Here is a 22,453-nt window from a genome sequence, read left to right on the forward strand (position 1 = left end):
GTTACATCCATTTGTTTTTGTAAGAATGCTAACTTTTTTATCCTTTTATCAACCTTATTCTCATTTTCACTTAATTTTTTAATGTTTAATGCATTTTTAATGCTTGTATCTCATAAGGACAGTGTTATGTTAAAAACAATCATCTTTAAATAGTAAGAAGTTACTTAAAAGTAAATGTGTATATTCTTTAAATTAGCATATATATGCATTCCTGAATCTTATAGCTGATGATCTAAAATGATTATTCTACATCAATAAAATTGGAGGGGGAGAGAGTGGGAAACCCTAATGAGCCACTTTAGTGGCCCATCCTACACAATTCAATCCAGATAAGAAGGTTAAATCACTACTACTTTTGATTATAATACTTTAAATTGCTCTAGGTAACACAGGATCAGTCCAGCCAAGCAACTACATGCTCTTGTGAACCCCTCCTCCCCAAACATCATTAAAACAAAGGAATGTGTAATAGTTTTAAGTTTTCATTGAGCAAGAGTGTGTCTTGTGCCAAAAATGTCTTTAATACATTTCTAATATAAAAAGTGAGACAGAACCACTACTTTGTTTTAAGCTTTGCTAAGCAACTTACCAGCTTACGTAAAGTATTGCCTCTCTTGACTAGTCAGCAGTGACTGACTGACCGACCAAATAGATATTTTCTGTATCTAACATCTGTAACCGAATATAACAAATAGAATATGAGAAAAGGTAAACATTTAAAGTGCAGTACTACTCTGACAAGTAGCTGTGAAAATGGCATTGTGGAGCTCTAGCTGATTTTTGTATCACATTTGTTCATTTACAAAAAATAAGAGGGTTTCTGTCACCTGTGCAAACCCAAACAAGTCTGGTTTTGCACAGTCCGCTTTACTGCAGCCTGAATTTTCAAGCTGGCTAGTTTCTGGTGTGTGTCACACAGATTTTGTAGGCCAACAGCTGCTTTAAGTTACACATACACAACCCGATTGTCCTCAAATTCTGTCCTTAGCTACACCTCTGCAAAGGTAGGAAACAAATAATCAGACCCAAAATAATACTTATTTAATAGGTTTAAATAATACCTATAACCAAATGACACCTCATGAAGAGAAACACATCGGAGAGGGGGAAAAAATAACTGTGTGTATCTGGGTGAGGGGTGCATGCCACCTCATCAACATGAGAAAGAAATCAGCTTAACTATTAGGCAAGGGATTTGTTGCAAATGGAAACCCAACCCTTGCAGATCTCCACCCAGACTTGGAAATCTTTACACAACCACCATCAACCTACTCTACCATGGGAGGAGAGTCTGCTCCCACTGCAGTTGCACAAATAGCCCATGCATTAATGCTGGTGTAAGTGGCAGGGAACTTGAAGAAAACCTGCTCTGATAGGAACTACATTAATCCATTCTGGCATGCTGCCTGCTAACCTGTAAACCCCTATCAATACAAAGGGTGTTCTCTAGGTTTAGGGGGAGAATGCCATAAAGCAGGGTGGGTTTCCACCCCTTTTCCCACCTAAATGGAGGGATACACTCGTCGATATTTAGGAATTTAATCCCAGACCAAGTGAACTAAGTAGGCTGTTCATCATATGATCATTAACATTTTAAGGCCTAGGTGGCCACCTTTGCCATTTAGGCCTCACTAGTGAGACGGGAATCTATGGCCCAACAGACAGAGTGTAACATATGCTCTCCTAGAGTCATTGAGCTTGATGCTGCAATCAGTCAAACCATTTAGCTGCACTAAAATCAATGGGGTTACTCTGGATTTACTATGTGTAGAATTTGGACCATTATCCCTAAATATCAAACTCCAGCCAGAAAAGTAACAGCTCTTAATTAGGTCTAAGAATTTTCCAAATAGCCAGCAGGACTTAGATTAGTGCAACAGCACAGCCCACACGCAGTGACCAGATTTTTAAAGCAAACAAACAAAAACTCACTGGTTATAGAAAAAATTAAAAAGCTAAAGCAATTTAATCCCCAGCGTGCCCATTGTATTCCAGGGATATTTCCCAATCAGAGGAAACCACGCCTGCAACAGTGAAATTAACCTCTGTATCCTCTCAGGGAGGTGATCACTCAGAGCCATATTCTACCCTGCCATGACCCATGCAAGTGCCCTGGGCTCCAGGCTTAGGACTGCATGAAACTTAATGGCACAACCTGCCCCACCCCCCCGGGTGAATTGAGGTGAATTGTTAACCTCCAAGTGCAGCCTCGGGCCCAGCCAGGGATGGGCGGGGCTATGAACGGTTAAACAGCTCTGCGTGGGAATGTGTCAGTGACACGGGCCGCGGCCCCGCCCCAGCCCCCAACGGGAGGAGGATGGAGAGGCCCCGGCCCACCAATGGGAGCGGCTTGGGCACGAGGGGGCAAAGCCGCCCCCCTCCACTGGAGCAGGCTGTGGGGGGTTTCCAGGTCGCCATGGAAACAGCGGCGCTCTCCCAAGCAGCCGCCAGAGGGCGGTCACCCGCCGCCACCCCGCAGCGCAGCCGCAAAGCGCCGCCACTCAGAAGGGACGCGGCCCACGTGGGCCCTCGCGGAGCGTGTGCAGCTGGGACACGGATGGAGGAGGAGGGAGCCGGGGTGGCGAGCGGGCCGGCGGGAAGCCCTGAGGGGCCCGGCACGGAGACGGGGAGCCCGGGGCTGGCCTGCGGCAAGCGGAAGATGGCGCTGCACAGGTAGGAGCAGCCCGAGGCCTCGGCTCCGCAGACCCACGTTCGCCCGTCGGGCGGGGTGTCCCGTTCCTCCCTTTCCGAGGCCTGGGGGCAGCCGCGGCGCCGCCGCCGCTGGTCTCACCCTCGGGCCGGGGGGAGGCTGCCCTGTGCCTTCTCCTCTCGAGGGGACACGGCGGGAGGGTGTCACCGTTGCCCCGGCCCTCAGCTCTCGCGGGCGGAGCGAGCGTTGCCCTCTCGTCCGTCACTGGTTGGCCTCTTCCTCGGAGGCGGGCTAATGGACGACAGCCAATGAGTGTCCCCCTTTGACCCTGAGTGGCAGTTTGGGCCCAGATCCTCGAAGGTATTTAGACATTTAGCGCCCATCCATTTGAATGGGAGTTAAGCACCTAAGAGCCGGGCGTTGATTCCTCGCTTCCCTTCCTCTCTAGGAAAATCTCCCCCTGTATTGATCTGTGGCTCACCCTATGAAAATGTTTGGAAACTACTTGCTTTGCTGAGGCATCCATATTTCCTTTCCCTGCCTTCAAGCTTCAGTGATCATTTCTCAGAATTATGACCCATGCTTGGTTAAATGTAAAGAAAACCTGCCTTTTAAGTACAAATGCATCTGTTCTTTTCCTGCTTTTTTTTCCTTTCAGATGTGAAACCTGTAGTGGAGAGGAAGCAAAGTACAGGTGTCCACGTTGCATGAAATACTCATGCAGGTATATACAATTTGAATTGTCTCTTGTTTGTTTTCTTGAATGCTAGAGACAGGATGCTTATTTTTCTCTTTACTTTCAGTTTGGCCTGTGTGAAGAAGCACAAAACTGCACTGAGTTGTAATGGAATAAGAGAAAAGGCAGCATTTGTCTCCATAAATGAGTTTAGTGAGTTGAATCTCCTAAGTGGTAAGAATTTCTCTATGTAAACTTCACCCCATCTTCTTTTTTAAACCAGCATTAAACTTTTCTTCCTGTTCCTTGTATATTCAGATTATCGTTTTCTGGAAGACGTAGGAAGGATGACTGATGGTGCTGCTCGAGATGTTTTCTTGCATAGACCAACAACCAATAAATTTGTGAGTTTCAAGTTACCTTTTTGGTCAGTTTAAAGTAGAAATGAGGCTGCTCCAAAATTGCGGATTAGAACATCTCCTGACATCCAGATTAAGGGTATCCAGATCCAAAATTTGACTGGTTATTTTCCTGTAATGGACTGAACAAACCTGAGATCTGTGTGTCCCTGAAGGATGTATCTTGTATTAGAAAAATGTCTTTAGTGGAAGTTACAAGGTTTTGAGCTTCACAGGGCTGTTCTTCCATTCTGGGGAAGGAAATAAGTGTTTCTGAGCTAAATACATGTTGGGACAAATTAAGCATAAGGAGTTAACATGTTGTGGGAAACCCCTTAAAATATAGTAGCTAATTAAGGTTTAGCAGGCAGTTGAGTGTGTTGAAAGTTGTTGTAATGAGTCAAAAAACTAGTTGTCTATTGAGTTCATGGTTTTAGAAGAGCCAAGAAGAGTTACGAAATTAAATTTCCAGGCTCACCTTTTGAAGATATTGTGCAAGTTCACCTTGAGGACAAATACCGAGAGGTCAGATATGGAGTGATCGTTTTATGAAAAGTGTTTGTCCACAGGTGATACGTTTTTGTCTTTTATGATTTTTCTGTGTGAGTTCATTTGAAAGTGTAGTGATTGTCTGTCTGGTTTCACCCACATAGTTGTTGGGGCATTTGATGCACTGGATGAGGTAAACCACATGTTGTGATAGGCATGTGTAGGACCTAGGGATCTTGAAAGGTGTATTGGGGCAGGTATTGATTATTTGTAGCAGTGGAAATATGTCTGCATGTTTTGCATCTGTTCAGGCAGGGTCTGATGCTGCTTTGAGTTGGTGTGTCCGGGTCTGTGGGGAGCTTGTTTCTGGTGGTGAGCTTGTCAAGATTGGAGGGTTGTTCTTAGGGCCAGAAGAGGGGATTAGGAAAGATTTCTATCAGCATGTGGTGCCCATCAAATATCGGTTGTAATTATTTGATGATACCCCATTTGGGCTTTAGTGTAGAGCAGTAGGGGCTTGCAGTCGGTGAGGGGTGTTTTTTCTGTATTGAAGTCGGTTCTCCTGGGGTGTTTGGGTGATCCTTTCCATGATGCAATCTACTTCTCTGGTGGAGTGTCCTTGTTTAGTGAAGGAGGCTTTAAGTCCGTTAAGGTGTATAGCCTGGATTTTCTCTTTGGAGGTGGTATCTGAGTACCTGGCTGAAGGTAGCAGATTTTTTGGTATGTCTGGGATGGTTACTGGATCTGTGGAGGTAAGTGTGGTGATGTGTGGGTTTCATGTGTACGGTAATTTGTAAGGTTTCATTGTTGAAGTTAATCATGGTGTCCAGGAAGCTGATGCTGGTGTGGAAGTGTCCGACAGAGAGTGTAATAGATCGATGGTGGTTGTTGAAGTGGTGGAAATCTATGAAGGAGTTTAGGTCTTCTGTCCAGAGGATAAAAATATCATTGATGTATCTCAGATATATTGGTTTTGTGGTGCATTTTTCCAGAAATTCTTCCTCAAGGTGGCCCATGAAGAGGTTGGTGTATAGGAGAGCTATCTTAGGACCCATGGCTGTTCCTATAGTTTGGACAAAGTGTCTGTTGTTAAATGTGAAGTTGTTGTGGGTAAGGATGAAATGGATGCATTTGGCAATGTGCATAGGGTGGATTTTCAAACGTACGTTATCTTGTAGATATTTGAGGCAGGCAGCGATGCTGTTGTGGTGAGGGATGTTGATGTAGAGGGAGGTGATATCCATGGTGGTAAGGATGGTGGTCTGGGGGAGGTTGTTACTGTTGCGGAATTTCTGATGGAAGTCGGTAGTGCCTTGGAGCATAGTTAAGTGTTGTTGTTTTAGCAGGCTTTACCATTACAGAATACTGATCTAATGGTGCTTCTGCCATGCCATGTCAACGTTATTTCCCCTGTGCATTGCAGAGCATACTTCTGTGGGTTTTCTCTGCACTGGCCAGTTGATTCATGACTGTGGATATACTATTTATTCAGCCTTCATCTCAGGGAAACTGTGTGTGCAGCAACTGCAGTAGTGGAGTGAGTTTGGGGGAAATTTCACCTCTAGACCTCACAGATACAGGCTTTGTACTTGATTTTGTGCACAGAAAGGTGTTTATGGCCCTTTGGATTTAAAAAATCATAAGAGGTCAGTCACTAATTCTGTAGCTGTATTGGATTCCAACCTCTCGTACTGTTTGAATTCTACTTATAACATATGTTTTATGTTTCATTGGGACTCCTTGTGCTCACCATGGGAAAACTTTGTCTGTTAATCTTTAAGAATAAGCTTGGAAACTCTTGAAAATATCTAAGTATCTTTTTTTTTAACTGAGAACTTTTGTTTAAAAAAAGAGAAAAAAGTTTACAACTGTGGACAGTTCTACATTATGCTTCTTCTTAAATGCTTGAAAGGTACTTTGGTTCCAGGACTACTCTTTTGGCCTCAATTTTTAGACTTGCAGGACTGAAGTAATAAACGTTTCCATGTTTGAATATGCTTTGGCTTTTGTTTTCTGTGTTAGATAAATTATTTGAAAAACCGAGCTCGAAAGCACAATATTCACTTGAAAACTTTACCCATTGGGTTTACGAAAAGGAAAGAGAATTCAACCACCTTCAACAAGAAGTAAGTTTCTAATTAGTATGGGGTTTAGGGACAAGTGGGCAAAACCTTAATTTAAGTATTACTGAAAGAATAGCTGGTGAATAGCTCTTGTGTAAGATTTCAAGGCCTGATAGCGTTTTTCATGACAATCACATTAGACAGTGAACAAAACTCATGAAATATCTTTGGAAACATATTCAGATGGAAATTTGTACTAAATTCTTCTACAGCCCTCTAGTACTCAGCTTACTTAATTCAGTTTTTTCAGAGAAGATTTATTATACCCCAAATTTCAGTTGGGGTTCTTCTGTTGTGCTTGGGCTGATGTTTCCTATTATCATAAAGTAGTCATAATTGGAAATCCAAGCACTGAAGTCAGCAATGTGGCAACATACTATCCATTGCTGGTGCTAGTCAATTAAATGTTGTCTTTACTGAACAATGGTATTCACAAAGAGAGTGAGAGAGATTCTTCCTTCTTCATAAATTAATTTGGGCTTCTACTTGCATGCATGTCTGTGATGGGGGACAAATGGGATTTTTTTAATGCTTTTACCAAAATGATTTTCAATGCATATTTCCTTATTAAGGACTTTTAACTCTTAGTCCCTAGATGAGTTCTGTATCTGTCATTCTTCCATTAATTGGGATTACCAAAGTACTTGCTGATCAGATACGCTTGACTTTTTCTTTGATTGGGAGGATGGGTACATCTGCTTAAAATGAAAAGACTTGCTGAAAATGTCTCCCTCTCATGGAGGGGAAAGGATGTGGATTTAAGTCTGGGTTATTCATGAAGCAAACATTTCCCAATATAAATAAAGTTTATATTCCTTGTATTGTACTGTGTCATAATACAAAAATGTAGTAACTTGGTGAAGAGTGCTTCTGTGTGAACTACAGGGACAGGTCCAAAGTTAATATGAGGGCTCATTGAAATTTAAATATTTGATTGTGCTGTTGGGGGGAAAAACAGTAAAGACTTCGAGAGCATCAGATAATAGCCACTTGGGGCAGGCTTTTTCTTTAATGGCTTCTCTTTGGGCTTTTTTTTTTTTTCTTCCCCCTGCTTATTATTGGTTTTGGTCACAAGTTCTGCTTCTAGATTTTTTTTTTTCTATTCAGTTAATGCCATTTACTGCTAGTTATCCAGTAACAATGAATGGATGAGAACTTCACAATATTTTAGTGACTAAACCACTAGGTGTCCCTCTTGTAATGGTTTAGCAAGTAAGTTTGCATGCATAAATAAATAAATAAAAACTAGCATAATTGCTCCTGTTTTGAAACAAAATCAGTTTTTCTCATTGGTGGAGAAACCTTATTCTTAGCAGAACATAATGCATAAAAGACTTTCTGAAATGTTAGTTTTCTGCTTTACATACATTAAAGCATAGGGTCTGATTGGCAGGGAAAATCCATAGGAGGGGTTAAAGAAAAGGAAGTGTGAGGTTTTTCCCATTAAAATTTCTCATGAATTCTTACATTGATGAGGATTCCTGGCTTCCTTAGAACAGCCCGCAAGGCAACCCGCAAATACTGCAGATCTCTGTATCAATGGCTAAGAGTTGTGGGGGGCACAACTACGAAAAAGTTCTCCTCACTGGTAAGTCCTGTACACAAGGCAGCCACACAACTAATAATTGTTGCTGTTATGTAGTGTGACTTTTAAACTCTCTTCTGTTCACAAAAGTACTTTCACATATGGAAGCACACAGCTGAGCACTGGGAATTAATTTATCTCTGCATTGAATTACATATGTCTATATTTATATATTTATATTTACCTTTATTGAACAGAGGCCCATTTTAAGATCTAGCAGGATTGGTGTGTTATTTTTAGGTAAATAGTTAAGCATGGAACTATTTCAGGAGCAGCCAGAAAGAAATAAGACCATGGCTTTTTTTTTTTGCTTTTTTTTTTGCTTTTTTTTTGGTTTTTTTTTTGGTCATAGTGGAGAACAATTTTTATTTTGAATTGTTGTTCTTTCATAGACACATTCTGGTGTCATCAAGTGGAACAGCAACATCATTCTGTAGGAAAGTAGATACCTGCTTTCTGCAAATATTTTTCCAGGCACTGAGAATGATACACATCTTGTAGATGAGTATGAGAGGGAGGTATTAAATACAAATTTTACATGGTAAAGTGCAGTTTTGTCTCCACTGTAGGGAAGGGTGTGGGGGGAAGTGTTGCAGATACTGCAACATGCCTGTCCTAGCTGTATTGGAACAGGTGTCATCACTTTATCAAGGCTGAGAAGTCTGCCTTTTCTCTTAAGTTGATCTTTTCTTTTCATTTACCTTTAAAACTAGTTATAGCATATTAGTCAGAAAATAGGGTCCAATCAGAGTTGTGACAAAATGATATTTGGGCTGCCTTCTGATGAAGAAAGTTGTGTCTAAGGGATGCTGGGGGAAAACAAGTTATGTTACTGGGAGCCACCTGCATCTCTTTGTGTGTCCCGCTGTGGTCCATGTTTTTTTGCAAATCAATGGTAAATCTTGAAATCTGCAGTATCCATCAAAATGAGACATCCCAATTTTTCAAATAATGTAAAGGCTTAGAGCATCCTCTTTATTTTCATGTATGGAAGAAATGCATGTTCTCATTGACAACTCTTCACAAAAAGTTAAGAGAGATTATATACAAACTCTCATCTCTTTGATTTCATACAAACATTTAGAAAATGGAGCCATAACTTTAGAGCTTGGCGATAGTATTAAATAGGTGATGCTTAGGATATTGGAAATGACTTTGAAGTAGTACTTCTTGCCCCTCATCTGCTGTGTCCAAAAAACAAACAAACCATTTGTAATCAATTAAACTTCAGTTTGGGCTTTGAAATGAGAGAGATAGACATGCACATTCAGTGTAGATCAAATATTTACTGGAAATCATGGCTAAAGAAATTGTTATCCAGATTTAGGAAATCAGATTTTATAACTCTTATTGTCTAATGCCCCTAGTAAGATTATACTAATCTGAGATATACTTCTGGGGAAACTTAAGTACATGAAAATCTCTTCACTTCTTAACTGCTTTAAAATAATGAACAGAAGCCGTATCTCAATGCTAAGGTTTAGACTACTCAGAAATGCAAAGGTATTTTGAATTAAATCTACCCTATCAGGGCTCAAGTATCAGGGGATAGCCGTGTTAGACTGTATCCACAAAAACAACAAGGAGTCCGGTGGCACCTTAGAGACTAACAGTTTTATTTGGGCATAAGCGTTCGTGGGTAAAGAACCCACTTCTTCAGATGCAACTAACAGGGCTCTTAAGCCTAAATCTAGAAATAGTTGCATTTTTTTGCATGCTGTCTGGGATTCATTGCAATGAGTGGTGCAGGAAAAATTTTTGTAGTAGGGGTGCTAAAAGTGTAAACCATGTATTTGGGTTGCTATTACTTCTTCAAGCCTGGGGGTGCACCCCCACATCCCTAGTTCCAGTACCTATGATCACAGTGTGACACTTTCTCTGCCTACAAGCATGAAGAAGGCCAGGTAGCATTACATGAATGCTGCTCACTAATGATCAGAGAGGCTGATTTCTGTGCATTTCAATAATTTGATAGTCTCATGAAAATGGAGGGATGACATACAAACATGAGGAAAGGCTACATCCCAGCTCAGCTCTTGGCAGGCTGTCTATCCCTGAAGTGTGACAGAAACCTAAATGTGTTAGTTCTCATGCAGGGAAGCTGATGGGCATTTTTGTTTCCTGGCAAAAAATCAGAAGAGAGGACAAAACACATTTTTAAAGGTTAAATTTTGGACTAGTCAACCTTGGCTAAGTCTTTCGGTTTCCACAGAACCTTTAATTCAAACCCAGTGTGCTTGAATATTGCAGCACATATGGTTAGTAAGATCTCCTGCTGTTCTGAGGCCTCCTGGGAGGAGACCATATGTGTTACAAAGGAAAAGTTTTTCAATCAGTTTCTTGGTGGATAGTCTTGCTTTACAGTTTACTACAATTGTTTTAAATAGAAGTAACCCAACTTTATTGTTCGTCCATCAAATCTCAGCTGGGAATTAGTTTAGCTGAGCTTCAGCAACGTGTGGGTCCCCTCTGCTGTTTAATGTCACTAGCACAGTAGGTATGGTGGCACTAGAGACAGTGTATTTTCGTGAAAGCTTCAAACTGTTATTCATTTATTTTTATTGAGAGGCTTTTGGGTTTCACAAGAGAATCCAGTGACTTAATTGGACTGGATCTGTGTTGCCTAAAGCAGTTTAAGGCAATATTATCAAAAAGAGTAAACATTTAATCCACTTATACTTAAATTAAACTGCTGCACTGTGATATGAGCCACTAAAGTAGCAAATCAGGGTTAAAGGACGACTGGTACTTCCCCATTTCTTCCCTCTCCCCTTTTTGTTGATACGGTGTAACCTGTGTATAGCAGATGCTATTGTATTTGTGAACATGCAGATGCCCTGATCTAAGATACTTCCACATATTCTTTCCAATAACTTCATAAGGCATCTGTTATTCAATAGAATAAAATCCCCGGTGAGTCATTCTGTCTTTCACAGGGTTTCATTTTAAGTGGAAGTTGCTGTAGTCACAATTGCAGTTGGTACATTACAATGCACTGAACAATTTAGGACTTCGTCTACTTTCATATATATATGTCTTCTGTATCTGAGTTCATTGTAAGCAGATTCCAATGTACATTGTTTGTTTGAGATTTTTGATGATTAAAGTTAGGAGTTTCCTGTTAGCAAATTAGGATGTGAATAATGCTAGCTAGGACAGTTATTAATACAATTACTAATAAAACAAGCTGATTCTTGTATTAATCAAGGCTAGCGTCTAGGACTGAGTTTGTATAAAAACTAAAAGAACAGTCAGATGAAAAATTGTATACATGATACATTTCATAAAAGTACCTTGAGAATTAATGAACTAAACCCCTCAAGTTTATAATTTTAACTGAGAAACCTGAAGCATAACTATCAAAATACTTTAATATAAACACTTTTAATAATGTTCTCTCCTGTCTCTGAGAAATAATTTCCATTATCCTTACATTTGACTTGTTTTTTACGGTTTTGTGGAAAGTAGATGACAAATGTAAACAAATCAGTGTTGCATATACTGTAAACCTAGTACACTAGGCAAAATCTGAGATAAATAAGGAGAAAAGTACAATGCACAGTTCTACTCACTGGGCACGAGGAGCGAGAGCTTAATAAATTTACCAGCAGGACTTGTAAGTTCTTTGAACTAACAGGTCTGCATCTGACATATCTCTGAAAGGCAAAAAGGGTATTGTGGCTTCCCCCCCTCCAGTGAACAGAAAAGTAGCTACAAGAGTTTTATGTAAACTTCTGAAATAGGGTTCACATAGAGGCAAAAAACAAGCATGGAAAATTTCAAACCCCAAAGTTGAATTTGAGAGTTAAGAGTATGTGAAAATAGGGTTAAAACAAACTGTTTTGCAACCTTAAATATCACAAAGCCTAACAAGAGCCCATTATAATATTAAACTGATTGTAATAGTGGCTGTATTCGTATATATGTATAAATGCTCCTCTGCTGCTTTGCAGGATTACAAAAGGGGTTTTGTGAATGGGCACATGATAGGAGGTTATGGTGGCCAGTGAAACTCAGAGATGCAGATTCTACACATTTTCATGAAATTCATAGAAATTTGTGTCCCATCAAATATATTTTGCTTAGAGGGGAAGCGAAGTCCCAGACACATCTGGGGAGTGGATCAAAGAGCTGAGGTCTTAAAGTGTGTACACTTTCTTAGGTAGTAAGTAGCAGCTCACGCTGCATGTTTGACTTCTGATACTCTGTAGGAGCGTTTCTGATTCTTAAGATGGACTAAATGTGCAAAAAGTGAGTGACCTTAAGTCAGGGTGTGATGATTCTTTATAATTCAATAATTTTAGTTTGGTTCTTTTAGTATGTTGTTCAACCAGCCTTGAAAATAAAATCAATCTTATATTACAGTATTTACTAATGTTAGAATCTGTAAATACGGTTTGTCTCTCATGCCTCCTCACGTTTATCTAGTTGAAGCTGCTTGATTTAAAGTAATTAAGATAATGTCCAGAATAGGTGGGAGTGGTCTCATGTGACTGCTTTCAAGGAGTGTATCCATAAAGGGATACAGAGAGGTGGAATTAGCTTTGGTAAATGTAAATATTAAAGCAAAGGCTAATTTGAGGGCAGGAAAATAGAGTTCAGTTTCTTTATTAAAAAGATCTATTGAATTAGGGTCATCCCAGCATTTGTGGGGTGTTTGAACAATTTCAAATACTCTAATACTGTGGGCAAGTGGTTCTTGGATTGATCAACAGTAAATGTCTACTTCTTAATTTCAGATAGGCTAGAGATTCTTTAATAGAAAACAAAGCAAGGAAAGAGCAAAGGGCCTGATTCTCTTCTAATCATTGTAAACCAATTACATTCGTGTAAGACAGGAGAACAAAGCCCAAAACCTTTTGCCCTCCATCCCTTAAATATATACAGTTACTATACTTCTAAATCGCTGAGCTTCCTTTCAGTGCTGCTTCTGCCTCTGCTGCACTTTCACAGTCGGGGTGAGGGGGTGGAGTTTGATTCTCTCCTTTAAATCCTGTTAAATCAGCTGAGTGGTGTGGCAGGTCAGCAGAGTACAAGTGTGATGACTCTGATAGGGTGAATCTGGTGCCGCTTTCTCCCTGCTCCTGTCGCAATTGGTGAAGGAAAAGGATAACAGAAATGGGGTGTCTGAGGGAAATGCTGTACAGAGTGCTATTTATGACCACCGGGTGCTAGTAGAACCTTGAGGCCAGACTTACTGTGATATTTAAATACCTAAAGATGCAGATAGGCTACAAATGCCAGAGCACATTAGGCACCTTAAATCTGTGCTTAGGCACTTTTGAAAATACCAGTAGTCATCTGTCCTACTTCCTTAGGCACCCAGATACCTATGAAAATCTGTCCCTTGGGGTCTAGAAGCTGCAGTGTCTACAGCACTTGCCTAAATCATGGTACACAGACCCACACTACTAGGGGTTGTTTCAGCAAAAAGATTGGAGACCACAGCAATCCAGACACTCTACAACAGCGTTTCTCAAATGTGGCCACCAGGGGCTTTTTCCTGTGGTGATGGTAGGGGGGAGGGGTGTGCAAGCAGCGGCCTTCCCCTGGGGTTGCCAGGCGGGGTTGGGCCCTGCCCCCCTCTGGAGCAACAAACACCAGAGGAGCAGGCAGCCAGTGTGAGTTCCCCATCGCCCTTGGCCCCTGCTGCCTCCCCATCTTCCCTTCCAAGGCTTAATTTGTCCTCCAGTTTGCCAGAGCTGAGTAACTTCTGCTGTGAAAAGTGATATTTTTGTTTAATATCACTTTTCACTGCCTCCCAGCTAGCTAACAAGTCTGCTGCTGTGAAGTGATATTAACAAACATACAAATATCACTTTTCACAGAAGCAGACTTACTAGCTAGCAAGTTTAAAAAAAAAAAAACAACAAAAACAGCATGCAAAGCATCTTATTTGTTTCTATTCAATTTAAGTCTAGTAAATAATAGAGACAACTGTACATTTTTTTTTATTACCGAGTCTTCAAAAAAATCCCTACATAAATAAATTACTACATGTATAAGTGCATATTTATTCATTTTCCCCAAAGTTAATTAACAATTTTAGGAAAAATTGTCACAGCGGCCATCAGCAAGAGTTGGTGGCCACGCTCTGAGGCCACCAAAAAATTGGTTGTGAGAACCTCTGCTCTGAGGAGGTGATGACTGTGCTGCTCATAGAGCTACCACCATTATCATATTGAAAGAAATGACAGTAACAATCGCTGTGTTCCTTGCCTATAGGAACAGTAGCTTGGTTTGCTTGTGGATTATTTGCTTGTATGTTTATTTGGGGAAATTAGGAAAAGCACAGTTGAAGAAATTACTTTATGTTGCAAATTTAAAAGGTTTTGGCAGGGTAAGGGGGAGCAGATGTTTGTTCAGGAAGAACCAGTAGCTGTTAAAAAGCTTACAGATTTTAGAACCTAATTTGCATAAATATTTTTAAGTTTGGTACATCTCATTTAGGAGAAGATGTGCTTAGATTGCTATCCAATTCAGGTTCTGGGCCACCCTGCACAAGAACTGTTACAGGACCCTGCTATCTTCTAAGGCCGTGAGTCTCCCTTCCTGCTCTCCACTGCCCCCGCAGTGCAGCCCCCTCCTGTGCTGGCGGTGCGGCATGCTGAGACTGCAGGGGAGGGGGGACTGCAGGGGAGGAGTCAGGGGCTCAAGGGCCAGGCAGGATGGTCCCGCAGGCTGTAGTTTGCCCACCTCTGCTCTACACACAGCTACTGGAGGAGGATGATTTCACCTCTGAGACCATTTTGCCCAAACTGAAAGGAAAAGAAAAAGCCAAGCCTCATTCTTAGGCCCTATTTTCAGAGCAAGAAATGAAATATGTCTTCTTACTACTACTACGACATACATGTACATCTTATCAGTTGTGACTTTCAGTCGTGATCCTGCAACCTGCCTTCCAGTTGACAACACCCCCACCTTTAGTCCCACAGCAAGTTTTAATTAAATACTGGAATAGTGCTTTGCACATGTACCTGCCGTGTAAGTGCCCATCACAGACTGGATGACAGGAGATGGATCACATGATAGTTGCCCTGTTACGTTCATTCCCTTTGAAGCACCTGGCATTGGCCTCTGTAGGAAGATAGGATGCTGGGCAAGATGAACCATTTGTCTGACCCAGTATGGCCATTCTTATGTTCGTATATTCTAAGTGCTAAATATTAAAGTACAGCTGAGATGGGGATTGTGAGCTTGTTAATAGTCAGTTGAGTTGAAGCCCTTCTTCATTAGCATTGCAGTTTGCTGTACAATTGTTCAGTGATATTAATGTTGCTTTGAGTTTGCCAGTTCCAGAGGTGCTAAGAATTTTCTGACAGAATTTTTCATACGGCAGATTTAACATTCAAAACATGAATCTTCTTTCAAAATTAATTTTAAATTAATGTTTGAGTTTGGAACTTGTAATAGTAAATACCATACCATTATACCAAACAGCAGGTCTTAAAATGTGAAGACAGGGCACATACTTTCAACTGTACCAACTTCTGATTACGGAAGCCACATAACTAGCCACCCTTTTTGTGTCCTCCTCCAACTCTTGTCTTTGCAGCCTCTTTCCTCTCCCTGAGCTGGTCTGCTGTGACTCAGTCTCTCTTTAGAATACTCATACTTAAAGAAGCCTCTAAATATTAATCCTCCCTTTTAACAAACTTTAACAAGTGGTTCAGAGAAAGAGGATGGAAATGGAGAATTCACTAGACATTCTGTACAACTCCACTCAGTCATTTGCTGCTTGTGGTACCCCAACATTCATCTATACGTTTGTTATCTGTTTAGATTCTAAGATTTATGTAAGGTAAGGACCTGGTTTTCCCTCCTCTTAGAAAAGCATCCAACACTGTTTCTGTGCTATGTAAGTATTCTGAAATATTGTATGGACTGTAACCTTCCCCTAGAAATAACTAGGTTAAGAATAATTATTTATTCAGCAAACAAACTTTGTAAGTCTCTCATCTAAAAGCAATAACATAGTTAATTGTACTTAGCAACCAATTTGTTGTCTACTGTTTTGCTACTGGATGCACGTACATGCCTCTGTAGCCAGCTGGACCCAACTGTATAGTGTTTCAACTGTCTGATACCCAAACTAACTTTGTTACAACAGCAGCACATTATTTTTAATCATAATTTTGTAAACCTTTGTAAACTTGATGGTTAGGAGTCCCAAGTCTTAGATAGCTGAAAAAAGTACCATAAAAAGTTCCTGAATTTCAGGGAATTGTCAGACCTCTGGAACTTTGTAAATGCTGCTTCAGTTTAACCTCACCTTAAATATATGTGCTGTGTGTAAAATTCTAAACTAGAAAGAGCAGCTGCATAATAATACCTAGCTCTTATATAGTACTGTTCATCAGTAGATCTCAGAGGACTTTACAAAGATGGTCAGTGACTGTCTCCCCATTTTACAGATGAGGAAACTGTGGTGCAGAGAAGTGAAGAGATTTGCCCAAGGTCACCTAGCAGGCTAGTGGTAGAACCAAGAATAGAGCCCAGGTCTCCCAAGTCCCAGCCCAGGGCTGTCGGGAAGGTCTGACTGCTCCCATAAAGAATGTGTCTCTTTGAACCATGTAGCAGTAGGTAATTTCTGCTTCCAAACACCTAATAAAAATTGCTCTATAATTAACTATGTTGGCAAAAGAGGAAGGGAAGGGAAGGGGCTTCTGGTTAAGGAACTGGACAGGGACTCGAGATCTGGGTTCAGTTCCTGGATGTACCACAGCTTTCCTTTCTGACCTTCCTGTAGATTGCTTAATCCCTTGGTGCCTCAATTTCCCATATTTTAATATGGGAATAATAATAATACTTTTCTCCCACCCTGTGTTTATGTAGATGGTAACCTCTTTGGGGCAGGGACTGTCTCTTACTATTTACAGTACCCCATCTTGGTTGAGGTCTCAAGACTGTACCAGTACAAATAATGATGCAAATAATACCTCTGAGATATTAGTGTGTGTGTTTCTCTCTCTCTCTCTTTTTAGGGAACAAAGGTTCTACTGGCATTTGAAGCTCATATTTCCTCACAGTCATGCTGAATACACAGTAAAAAGGTACCTGAGGTTGTGAAAAGCAGATGTCTATAGTTAATGATAGCAAACTAGTTTTATAAGACTATTTGGTTAGTTTCTTAGCCATCTTTTTGTATGTGGTAATAAGACTCAAGATAAAGATTTATTTTATTTTTTTGGTTGTTACATAGGGGACACCTCAGATTAATTCACTTTTTTAAAATACTGGTTTTGTTTCTATCGCCTTAGAAGCATAACACTGAAGTCTGTTTTCAAATTGAATTTCTCTAATTTAAATACTTGTTTTATTTGATAATCTTTTGTAAATAGAGCAGCCTTGTATATGCCTCCTGATGCTTGCTGTCCACATGCATCAGCATGCTAATATAGAGGAGTTTTGCATACTCCTAATGTTTTCCTTGATCTTCAGAGAAAATCCCACTCCCTGCAGGAAATCCTTTCCCACACCAGAGAGGATGGAAAGGAAGCCATGTTGCCTTTGTAGCAGATGCTACTAACCCCCTCCCTGAAAGGTACCTGTAGGAAAGCAGAAAAACAGCAAAACAAAAACTACCTCTTCTCTCCCCATGCCTATTTGGGCTAGGAAAGCTGAGAAGTAGCCACTTGCTGTCAGGGCTGGAAGTTGCTTTTCCAGCTGCAGGCATGGGGAAGGATAAGAGGAAGAGTCTTTGTTTCCTTCCTGCAGGTGCCAGCTAAGTCCTAATGTTGAATGAGAGTATGTTTGTGCTGCAGTTAGACACCCATGATTGGCCTGTACTAAGCTGACTCAGGTTCACTGGGCTGTTCAATTGTGGTGTAGATGAACAGGCTGGAGCCTGAGCTCTGGGACCCTCCCCACTCAGGGTCCTAGAGCCCAGGGTCCAGCCTGAGCCCAAATGTCTACACTGCAGTTAAACAGCCCCTTAGCCAGATGCCTGCAAGCCCCAATTGACACAGGACAGCTGCAGGTTTTTAATTGCAGCATAGACATACCCTGTGTGCTGGGGCTGGTAATATCCATTGCCAGCTTGTGCCATGTTGATGCACATTGCACCCTTTCCAGATGTTACCTGCTGGTGTTATATCAATTTAAATATGGAAATACCATTTCCTTAAAATTGCTTTAATATTTCTTTTTGAATGATACTTAATAAACTGCATTTTTATCTTTTTGGCCAAAGGGTGCCCGATGATAAAACACTAGGTGAAATCCTTAAACCTTACCTTGATCCTGAAGAATCAGATCCTGTTATTCGTCAAAGGTATGTATTAAAAACCATTAGTAATTTTACTTAACTGATTTTAAAATAACAAAACTAAAAGTTTTCCACTTTTACCATTCAGAATTGGATTCCTAGCTAATAGTGCACTTGCCATCTTTGTGATAAAAGCCACCTCATTAATACTTATTGACTGAAACTAAATTAAGTAAATTCCATGATTCTAAGGAAAGGAAGGAGAGAGCAAGAGAGCAGCTGAATAAGGACTTCAAAAAGCAGAGTCTAAGAAACTCAGAGAACTGGTAGGTAAGGTCCCATGGGAAGAAAATCTAAGGGAGTTCAGGGCAGTGGTGGTTCCTCAAGGAGACAATATTGAAGACACAACTGTAAACTATTCCGATGTAAAGGAAAGATCAGAAGAATGACCTGAAAATTAAAAAGGAATCGTACAAAAACTTGAAACATTGAGAAGGAGGAATACAGAAGAACAGCACAAGTATGTAGTGACAAAATCAGAAAGGCTGAGGCACAAAAAAATGAGTTACATGTGGCAAGGGACATAAAAGGCAAAGAAGAGGATCTTTAAATACATTAGGAGCAAGAAAAAGACAAAGGAAAGTGTAGGTCCTTTGTGTATCTGGGAATGAGAGCTAATAACAGATGACATCAAGAAAGCTGAAGTGCTTAATGCCTATTTTGCTTCAGTCTTTACTAAAAAGGTTAATGGTGAGCAGATACTCAACAATGTTAAGAACTAAGGCAAAGAAACATAAGTCAAAATAGGGAAAGAACAAGCTAAAGAACATTTGGATAGATTAGATGTATTCAAGTCAGGAGGGCCTGATGAAATTCATCCTAGGGTACTTAAGGATCTATCTGTAGCAATATTGGAGCCATTAGCAATTATCTTTGAGAACTCCTGGAGGACAGGAAAGGTCCCAGAAGAATGGAGAAGGGAAGCATAGTACCTATCTTTTAAAAGGGGAAGCAGGAGGACCCAGGGAATTATAAACCAGCCATCCTAACTTCAGTACCTGGAAAAATACTGGTGCAAATTATTAAACAATCCGTTTGTAAGGACCTGAAGGATCATAAGATTATAAGGAATAGTCAGCATGGATTTGTCAAAAAATAAATAATGACAAACCAACCGAATTTCCTTTCTTGATATGATTATTGACGTAGTGGATGGGGGGAAGCAGTAGACACGCTATACCTTGATTTTAGTAAGGCTTTTGACACAGTTCCACAGGACATTCTCATAGCAAACTAGCGAAATGTGCATCCACCTTAGAGTAATTTCATCTAGATCACAACTGGCTGAACAACTGTTCTCAGAGTTATCAATAGTTTGCTATGAAATTGTCTAGTGGAGTCCCACAGGGGTCAGTCCTGGGTCTGGTACTAGTCAATATTTTCATTAATGACTTGGATAATGGAGTAGAGAGTATGCTTATAAAATTTGCAGATGACACCAACCCGGGAGGGGTTTCAAGCACTTTGGAGGACAGGTTTAAAATTCAAAATGACGTTGACAAATTGGAGAATTGGTCTGAATTCATTGCGATGAAAATCAATAAAGACAAGTGCAAATTACTTCACTGAGGAAGGAAAAAATCAAATGCACAACTACAAAATGGGGAATAACTTTCTAGGTGGTAGTACTGCTGAAAAGGATCTGCGGGTTATAGTGGACCACAAACTATGAGTCGTCAATGTACTGCAGCTGCAAAAAAGGCTAATATGATTCTGGGGTGAATTAACAGGAGTGTAGTATGTAAGACACAGGAGGTAATTGTCCTGTCTACTTGGCACTGGTAAGGCCCCAGCTGGAGTACTGTGTCCAGTTCTGGGCACCACAGTTTAGGAAAGATGTGGACAAATTGGAAAGAGTCCAGAGGAGAGCAAGAAAAGTGATAAAAGGTTTAGAAAAATGACCTATGAGGAAAGCTTAAAGGAGGGCATGTTTTGTCTTGAGAAAGGAAGACTGAGGGGAGACCTGATAAGTCTTCCAGTATGTTAAGGGTTGTTGTAAAGAGGACAGTGATCACTTGTTTTCCATGTCCACTGAAGGTAGGACAAGAAGTAATGGGCTTAATCTGCAGCAAGGGAGATTTAGGTTCGATATAAGGAACAGCTTTCTGACTATAAGGGGTAGTTAAGCTGTGGAATAGGCTTCCAAGGGAGGTCATGGAGTCCCCATCATTGGAAGCTTTTAAAAACAAGTTTGAGAAACACCTGTCAGGGATGGTCTAGTTTACTTGGTCCCTTCCAGCCCTGCATTTGTATGCTTCTAAAGTCATTGAATTTAAACCAGCAGCACTCAAAGAAATTGCTGATGATACAAATGAAATGATTAAAAAATCCAAAGAATTAATTTAAATGATGGTAATGTTAATGCCTTATCTGGAGAAAGTAGAGAAACACGTTTGCAATCCAAGGTCTGATTCATAGACGGTCTTAAAATTCTGGCTAGTGGCAAACCTGTATTTACATTGACAGGAAGGCTGTTTTCATAGAATATCAGGGTTGGAAGGGACCTCAGGAGGTCATCTAGTCCAACCCCTTGCTCAAAGCAGGACCAATCCCCAACTAAATCATCCCAGCCAGGGCTTTGTCAAGCCTAACCTTAAAAATACCTAAGGAAGGAGATTCCACCACCTCCCTAGGTAACCCATTCCAGTGTTTCACCACCCTCCTAGTGAAAAAGTTTTTCCTAATATCCAACCTAAACCTCCCCCACTGCAACTTGAGACCATTACTCCTTGTTCTGTCATCAGCTACCACTGAGAACAGTCTAGATCCATCCTCTTTGGAACCCCCTTTCAGGTAGTTGAAAGCAGCTATCAAATCCCCCCTCATTCTTCCCCTCTGCAGACTAAACAATCCCAGTTCCCTCAGCCTCTCCTCATCACTCATGTGTTCCAGTCCCCTAATCATTTTTGTTGCCCTCCGCTGGACTCTTTCCAATTTATCCACATCCTTCTTGTAGTGTGGGGCCCAAAACTGGACACAGTACTCCAGATGAGGCCTCACCAATGTTGAATAGAGGGGAACGATCGCATCCCTCAATCTGCTGGCAATGCCCCTACATATACATCCCAAAATGCCATTGGCCTTCTTGGCAACAAGGGCACACTGTTGACTCATATCCAGCTTCTCGTCCACTGTAACCCCTAGGTCCTTTTCTGCAGAACTGCTGCCGAGCCATTCGGTCCCTACTCTGTAGCGGTGCATGGGATTCTTCCGTCCTAAGTGCAGGACTCTGCACTTGTCCTTGTTGAACCTCATCAGATTTCTTTTGGCTCAGTCCTCTAATTTGTCTGGGGCCCTCTGTATCCTATCCCTACCCTCCAGCATATCTACCTCTCCTCCCAGTCATCTGCAAACTTGCTGAGGGTGCAATCCACACCATCCTCCAGATCATTTATGAAGATATTGAATAAAACCAGCCCGAGGACCAACCCTTGGGGCACTCCACTTGATACCGGCTGCCAACTAGACATGGAGCCATTGATCACTACCCATTGAGCCCGACAATCTAGCCAACTTTTTTCTATCCACCTTATAGTCCATTCATCCAGCCCATACTTCTTTAACTTGCTGGCAAGAATACTGTGGGAGACAGTGTCAAAAGCTTTGCTAAAGTCAAGGAACAACATGTCCACCACTTTCCCCTCATCCACAGCGCCAGTTATCTCATCATAGAAGGCAGTTAGATTAGTCTGGCATGACTTGTCCTTGGTGAATCCATGCTGACTGTTCCTGATCACTTTCCTCTCCTCGAAGTGCTTCAGAATTGATTCCTTGAGGACCTGCTCCATGATTTTTCCAGGGCCTGAGGTGAGGCTGACTGGGCTGTAGTTCCCAGGATCCTCCTTCTTCCCTTTTTTAAAGATGGGCACTACATTAGCCTTTTTCCAGTGATCCGGGACTTACCCCGATTGCCATGAGTTTTCAAAGATAACGGCCAATGGCTCTGCAATCACATCCGCCAACTCCTTTAGCACTCTCTGATGCAGCGCATCCAGCCCCATGGACTTGTGCTCGTCCAGCTTTTCTAAATAGTCCCGAACCACTTCTTTCTCCACAGAGAGCTGGTCACCTACTCCCCACGCTGTGCTGCCCAGTGCAGTAGTCTGGGAGCTGACCTTGTTCGTGAAGACAGAGGCAAAAAAAGCATTGAGTACATTAGCTTTTTCCACATCCTCTGTCACTAGGTTGCCTCCCTCATTCAGTAAGGGGCCCGCACTTTCCTTGACTTTCTTCTTGTTGCTAATATACCTAAAGAAACGCTTCTT

General features: G+C 41.2%; 1 protein-coding gene across 1 annotated transcript in view; it reads left to right on the forward strand.

Moving 5' to 3' along the window:
• The first annotated feature begins 2,416 nt into the window (after positions 1-2,416).
• The window catches only part of ZNHIT6 (zinc finger HIT-type containing 6), a 57,834-nt gene continuing 37,797 nt past the window's right edge, over positions 2,417-22,453 (forward strand). Inside the window, exons 1-7 of the mRNA XM_077825363.1 lie at positions 2,417-2,673; positions 3,309-3,374; positions 3,454-3,560; positions 3,645-3,730; positions 6,236-6,339; positions 16,906-16,974; positions 18,114-18,194. Of these exons, the coding sequence (XP_077681489.1) occupies positions 2,417-2,673; positions 3,309-3,374; positions 3,454-3,560; positions 3,645-3,730; positions 6,236-6,339; positions 16,906-16,974; positions 18,114-18,194 (770 nt within the window). The remainder of the gene's footprint in view (positions 2,674-3,308; positions 3,375-3,453; positions 3,561-3,644; positions 3,731-6,235; positions 6,340-16,905; positions 16,975-18,113; positions 18,195-22,453) is intronic.

This window comes from Eretmochelys imbricata, chromosome 8 (genome assembly GCF_965152235.1).
Source record: "Eretmochelys imbricata isolate rEreImb1 chromosome 8, rEreImb1.hap1, whole genome shotgun sequence".
NCBI classification, from domain to species: Eukaryota; Metazoa; Chordata; order Testudines; family Cheloniidae; genus Eretmochelys; species Eretmochelys imbricata.